The sequence below is a fragment of the Penaeus monodon genome, chromosome 41 (genome assembly GCF_015228065.2).
Source record: "Penaeus monodon isolate SGIC_2016 chromosome 41, NSTDA_Pmon_1, whole genome shotgun sequence".
Lineage (NCBI taxonomy): Eukaryota > Metazoa > Arthropoda > Malacostraca > Decapoda > Penaeidae > Penaeus > Penaeus monodon.
In genome coordinates, this window is record NC_051426.1 from 3965299 (window position 1) to 3972798 (window position 7500).

At 40.8% G+C, this 7500-nt stretch overlaps 1 protein-coding gene across 1 annotated transcript in view; it reads right to left on the reverse strand.

Annotated features, from left to right (window-relative positions):
- Window positions 1-7500, reverse strand: part of LOC119598506 — a 16649-nt gene that overhangs the window by 3869 nt on the left and 5280 nt on the right. The window contains exons 2-4 of the mRNA XM_037948134.1: window positions 1481-1685; window positions 751-890; window positions 214-384 (exon numbers count right to left, since the gene is read on the reverse strand). Coding sequence (XP_037804062.1) covers window positions 214-384; window positions 751-890; window positions 1481-1685 — 516 coding nt within the window. The remainder of the gene's footprint in view (window positions 1-213; window positions 385-750; window positions 891-1480; window positions 1686-7500) is intronic.

Here is a 7500-nt window from a genome sequence, read left to right on the forward strand (position 1 = left end):
GCAGAATGGGGGCGGACGCAGAAGTGTGAAAAGCAATACTTTAGGAGATATACACATGCAAATATATACTGTATATATATAGACCACACTAACACACACACAGGAATAAAGGCAGGGAAAGAATGCCAGAAAGAGAAAGCAATCGAAGCCTTGCAGCGCCCACTCCTTCCCTCTCGCCCCTGACAGTCCCCGGACGGAGGTCGCCGTTCTCACCTCCTGGATGCCCGGCTCGTTCTGAATGACGACCGTGTTCTCGAGGTACGACGGGGCGCCAGGGTTCTCCACGAAGCGAGTGCCGCACGTGCCCGACACCACCACAAACTCGTACTCACTCCTGCTCGTTCCCGGTGCCACGTAACTACACTGAGGGTTGCCATAGTAACCCTGGGTGTTGAGGGAGAAGGGGAAAATGGAGTTAAGGCTGCTGATCAGGCGGAATGGATGGGGGAAATGGGAGTCACATTTTAAAAGAAAAGTAAAGAGAAGAGAAGAAGAAAAAAAAGTGTGGTAGCAGTGGCAATAGCAATAGTAAGATTAGTTTTATTTTAACCATTACTATTAAGATTATTGTTATTGTTATCATGATTATTTCATGGAGAAATGGACAACGGTACTTGAGACTGAAATAGATTCCACAGTTGCAGGTGCCGGGTAAAAATAACTCATAGCAAAAGCTAGGAGGAAACACTTTAGGAATTTCTTTCTGTGGGGGTGGGCACAAAACCCAAAATCACTGCACCTTGGACTTACCTTCGAGTACACGATACCGTGGAAAGGAGAATCGAAAGTTATCCTGACCCTCATCTGGTCCCTTTGGCATGCCACGTCTAATGCCAAAACCTGGGGCATCGCTGTGCCAGGGTCCAGGGGAAGCAGGTTGCCTACTATTCCTGGGAGTGGGAGATGAGGTTAGTGGAGGAGTGGATGCAAAGGGAGTGAGAGAGGGTGAAGAGACATAGTAATGGGAGAGAAGGGGAAAAGGGAAGAGAGGGTGGAGTGAAGAGACGTGAGGAGAGGTGGAAGTGTTTAGTAAAAGTTGAAGAAAAAGGAAGAGGTCAAGAGAGAAGGAAGGGAGATGAAAAGAATAAGGAGTGGCTGGGGAGAGATGGGATGATGCAGAGAGAGGATAGTAATGGAAGAGAAAGGGAAAAAAGAAAAAGGAAGAAAGGTCAGGGAGGGTGAAGCGGGAAAGGAAGGGGAGGTGGAGATAAAGAGGGAACCATAAAAACTTGAATATCCATGATACATATAAATCTCATATATTACCACCAACAGACCAAGTCTCTCACAACTAATAATAAAATAGATAAATAATTAAATATATATATATAAATAAACAAATAGACTTTAATTCCGTTTTTAACATAGATAATCCCTACAAAGTATGTCTGTCCTCCCCAGAATGAAATTAATTTAATAATGAATAAAATAAGAGAAAAAGAAAACGAAATAAAATGGAGAGATTCTCCCATCTGTTCACCATTGCCAGAAGGCCCAGTATTAATCCCACCGTTGCCACCGTAGTCTTGAAGCAGCTGCTTTCCTGCGTTGCCTACAAATTGCTGTTGTGTCACTTGCTGTGGTCCTGTTGGTCTGTGTCGGAGGCCTGGTGCTGGGAGAACGAACCTCTGTGTGTCCCCTTGTGGGAGTGCCAGATTGTCATGTGCCACCTCTGCACCAGTAATCTGCAGGGAAAAGTGAGGCAAGTGGGAGATGGGGTTATGACAAAGAAAAGAGAAGAAAAAAAATGTGGACCTTAATATGTATTGTCATTGTGTTTACATGTGTTTTGTTGTGTATATTTTTCATGCTGTTAGTATTGCCATGATTAATGTTGGTGCTATTTTTCATATGTATCTTTATTGTGTGTTTGCCTGTAGCACTATTTCATGGCATTTTTATTATGTAATCACTTTTCTGTGTGGATTCTATTAAATTTACTGTACATTTTCTCTTATGTGTGCAGTTAAGGTTATGCATTCACATATAGCTACCACAACAAAAGCTAAACGCATTTCTACATTTAACTTTACCACTCAGGATACAGGTATTCCACAAAATTTACTGATTCAAGTATTTTTTTTTAATCATAAAATTCTGTGCTTAGAAGGTAACCTAAGAAATAGTTTAGTTATCAGAATTTTCTGCTTACCAGAGAACTATGGGAGTATACGCTATTTCACAAAGAAGTCTTGCGTTGTACTTTTCTTATACAAATTACTTTTTATACTGTTGGAAATCTTGGACACAAACACGACCAATGCGCAGTGAGCCAGCCCATGCTGGGAAGATCTTTTTCTTCACTCTTACTAGTCTAAATACATTCAATCTGCCATGGCAAAAGGAGCTCGCAAAAGGAAATGAGGCACTCTTTTCAAAACAAATCAAGAGAGCTTTCTTTGGGTACTCAGATGCATTCAATGTGATAACATTTTTAAGAGATTACTTACATGATATTTATGAACATAGATTATTGAGGATACATAAATACGCAAAAAAGAATATTTAATTGAACTGCTGAGAGTTTTCATTGTACATGTTTCATGTTACCCTGTCCATTTCCACTGGGGAGCCAAAGCAAAAGCGCTCTCTTTGTTCACCCGAGTCCAACGTAAATGTAATTATGGCAGGTACATATCTGTCCATATTTCTATTGGCCATCACCTCTACAGCCGTCCGGGATATTCATAACGTCCCGTCCGTTACAAGGTCATAGACTGCCAAGAGAGGGGAGATCGGTAGTCGACTGACTAATCTGCGGTCAGCCTGCATGACGTAACAACCAATGGAAAGCCATGGATCTCGGCTGTCTTATTGCCACGCCTCCAACGGTCACCAATGCCATGGAAGGCCCAGTGACTGTCACCGATACAACCAAGTGTTGTAAAATAAGATAACTATGATGGATTATACTGAATAGCTCCATACACAAAGAGAAAATGATAATATGGACTAGTAATCGTCTTCAGGCAAAAAAAAAAAAAAATAATAATAATAATATACATTATTATTTCCTATAATTTTAACATTGTTTATGAAATCTCTCACTTGACTTGTGTTGTGTTGTTCTTTCGGAAGCATCAAACAAAATATTATAATTTCATGTAAAGTAAATCGTTGTAAATATACATACGAAACAGTTAATAATCATCGGAATAATAATTCTAGAAAGCGTTGTTTAGTTGGATATTTGGCATCAAAGAAAACTATAATAAAGCAAACCTAAGAAATCTGTGATAAAAAAAAAAAAAAAAAAAAAATGCTTATCCTTTTCATGGAGGGAAACTACGGGTCCCTATATTTGTGTCTTTCACGCTGCAATGTTCGGTCTTGAAGGTAAGCAGTAACCAAAACATTGTTATTTGTCGTCTGTCAACTCAATTTACATCAACTTATATTTGATAACGATAAAGCATCGGAAACAAAGAAAACAATAGACAATTAAAATTCCCTGGTATTAAATATGGAAAAGGAATATAATAGTCAAATAAAGGTTTCTGTCGACTAAGTAATCGAGAAATAAGCTCTACTATATCCGGTTTGTAACCCGTACAAGAGCCTCAGAGCAGTTGTAATTAAACAGATACTTTACAATGTGTGACGTCATAATATGGCGGCTAATTTTGTTTCGAGTATAGTTTTCGGGGGCCTTATGGCTCTGTAACGGCTCCGAAAAATCCGTGAAATCGTAATAAATGCATATCAGTTTCATGGAGTGAATCTAAGGCTTCATTATAACTGTCTTTCATATTGGTCGGCCATGAAGATAAGCAGCCACCAAAACGTTGTGTTTGTCGTCTGTCGAGGCAATTTACATTCAACTTATATTTGATTTAAAATAACGATAAAGTAAAAAAAATCTTAAACAATTAAAATTCCCAGGTATTAAATATGGAAAAGGAGCCCAGTCTGGTGGAGCTCGTCATCAGCCGGTCCCAAGCCCGGATAAATGGGGCGGAAGGGCATCCGCCTGTAAAATCTCGCCAAAACTTTACATGAAATGAGCCAAACAAGTAGAGTCACCATTGTTAGCATATCGCCCGTAAGCGACCCACAGATACATCACCCTAACTCGGTGGACCAGCGAGGGCTAAAGAAGCTAGTTCAACATTTGCGAATTGGAACATCAAATGTTGGGACCATGACAGGAAGAGGCCGGATTCTGGCAGATAATATGAAAACTAGGAAAGTGGACGTGCTATGTGTCCAGGAAACAAGATGGAAGGGGAACATATATGGAGGAGCAAACGGAGAAGGAAGTAATGGAATTGGAATTATTTTATCGCGTGGCATGAAAGATTTAGTGACGGACAGAGTGGCAGAATCATGTGGATACGATTAGCCCTTGAAGATTTTTTGATGAATATATTTAGTGTGTATGTACCACAAGCAGAAGGCACAGATGGAGAAAAAGAACAGTTTTGGGCGGCACTACAAGAAGAACTGAAAAAGGTTGATGAATGTGAAAGATGGGAAGAAAGTAAACTATATGAAGACAGAGCAGCATATAAACGATGTTGCAAGGAAGCCAAGAAATAAGATGCCATCGCAAAATCAGAAGCATACGTCGATCTGTATGAAAAATTTAACACTAAAGAAGGACAGACGAAGATATTCAAGTTGGCTAAGAGTACGAGTGCGAAAGATTTAACACACGGTAGATGAAGGACGAACGTGGAAGTGTGCTGAGAAAAGGGAGAGATATATTGGTACGATAGAAGCAGTATTTTCAAAAGCTGCTAGATGAAAAAAAATGATAGATATTTGAGAGGAGATGGAGAGCCGAATGATCAAGAAGTAGCTGAACTAACTAGAGAAGAGGTGAATGATGCACTAAAGAAGATAAAAAATGGAAAAGCTAAGGGACCCGATGACATACCAGTGGAAGTATGGAAAGCTTTGGGAGATGACATCTTGCATGGATTGATGAAAGAGGTAATGGAAAGGGTAGCAAGACCAGAAAAGTGGAAGGAAAGTATTTTGATATCAATCTTCAAAGAGAAAGGAGATATTCAGAGTTGTGAGAACTATCGGGGTATTAAGCTGATGTCTCACACTTTGAAACTACTGGAAAGGATTATGGACTCATGATTTAGACAAGTAGTGCGCATTGGCCGGCATAAAATTGGTTTTATGAAATGGATCAGAACAGTTGACGGTATCTTCTCTCTCAGGCAAACGATGGAGAAATACCAGGAGAAGCAAAGAGTGCTACATATGATTTTCATCGACTTAGAGAAAGCCTATGACCGAGTGCCACGCCAAGAAGTCTAGAGAGGGTTACGAGAGCGAGGAGTAAAAAAAAAAAAAATGTAAGAATGATCCAGAAATGCTACAAGAACGTGACAACGAGAGTTCGGAGCACTCTGGGCATGACGGAACACTTCAAAGTATAGGTCGGCTTACACCAGGGATCGGCACTTAGCCCACTGCTATTCAATATAATGTTTGATGTCATCATGGAAAATGTAAGAGAAGAACCACCATGGTGCGTATTGTACGCTGATGATATTGTGCAAGTGGCAGAAAGTAGAAGAGTGCTAGAAAGGAAACTAGAAGAATGGAGGTTTGCTTTAAAAAGCAGAGGAATGAGAATAAGCAGGTCCAAGACAGAATATTTCACCACAGTTATAGACCAACTAGCCACAATAAAGCTAAGTGGAGAGAACTTGAAAAGAGTTCGAACTTTTAAATATCTAGGTACAGTGGTCGATTAAACTGCCGGAATGGATACGGAAGTTAATTTCAGAAGTCAAAGTGAATGGAATAATTGGAGAAAAGTGTCAGGAGTGTTGTGCGATAGGAGTCCCAATTAGACTCAAGGTAAGATGCATAAGGCCGTAATCAGATTAGCCTTAACTTACGGCCTAGAAACAGCACCATTGAAGAAGTTAGACGAAAAAAGTAGGACGTAGCTGAGATGAAGATGTTGAAATGGATGGCTGGAGTCACAAGGAGAGATAGAATAAGAAACGACTACATCAGAGGTACAGTGAAAGCAGTGGAAATTTCTAAGAATATACAGAAGGCAAAACTAAGATGGTTCGGTCATTTAAGGAGAAGAGCTAGGGAAGATCACGTAGGAAGAGAAGTCATGAAAATGGAACTACAAGGAAACAGAAGAAGAGGAAGACCTAGAACACGACGGAAAGATTGTACAAATAAAGATCTTATACATGTAGCGCTGGTTAAAAACAGGAATACATGGAGAAGGCTCATTCACAACGGCGACCCTGCATAGGGACAAAGCTGAGAAGTATCAAATATGGAAAAGGCATGTTATAGTCAGACAAAGACTTCTGTCGCCTAAGTAATCGGCAAATAAACCATTTGAAACCTACACGAGAGCCCCAAAGCAGTCGTAACTTTCAAGCTACTTGGCGGCTAATTTTGTTTCGAGTGTCGCCTTCGGGACCTTGCGATATAGGAACGGATCCGATGGAGATACAATTACGGCCCAAAGGTCCAAGACTGCATGCTGGTAGAATGGCAAGACGAATGCAAAACGATAAGCCGAGGCTCTGGACGCAACTGACTCTTCACAGCATAAGTATTTCCAACTAGATTATATTGCAGACAAATCTCCATTGCCAGTGTCGCCAAATATTTGGGGAGGTCGTGCTGTGCATTTTCGTTTCCTGTAATAGTAATATATTAATGTTATGAAAGTAGTCCACAAAAAATTTATTTCCATTTTTGTCTGTGTTTTCATTTCATGTATAACGTAAATATCTATGTTAAATGAACCACCGTAACACACACACACACACACACACACACACACACACACACACACACACACACACATTATATATATATATATATATATATATATATATATATATATATATATATATATATATATATATATATAAACACACACTATTAGTGTTAAAGCAGTGGTGAAAAAACTGGATTTTTTTTCTATATTAAACGTGATAAAAGTTGCTATTCTTCTTGTCACAGAAATAGCAAGACGACTGCCACGTAGCGCTGTAAAGTTGACGTTTGTAGCGCTAGAAGTAGTAGTAATGACCGCAGAAGTAGCAACGACGGGAGAAACGCTTTAGCAATTAGAGTAATAACATTAATGATAAAAAGTAGCAGTAGCAGAAATTAAAGAAAAACAGAAATATTGTAGTCATATTTAGTCCCAGCAGTAGTACTCAGGAGAGCAAAGCTGCTCCTCTCGCGCGGAGGCCGTGTTTCTCGCGCCGCGTCGCGCCTCCTCTCCCTCGGAAACCTTCCGCGCCTCCTCTCCCTCGGAAACCTTCCGCGCCTCCTCTCCCTCGGAAACCTTCCGCGCCTCCTCTCCCTTGGAAACCTTCCGCGCCTCCTCTCCCTCGGAAACCTTCCGCGCCTCCTCTCCCTCGGAAACCTTCCGCGCCTCCTCTCCCTCGGAAACCTTCCGCGCCTCCTCTCCTTCGGAAACCTTCCGCGCCTCCTCTCCCTCGGAAACCTTCCGCGCCTTCTCTCCCTCGGAAACCTTCCGCGCCTCCT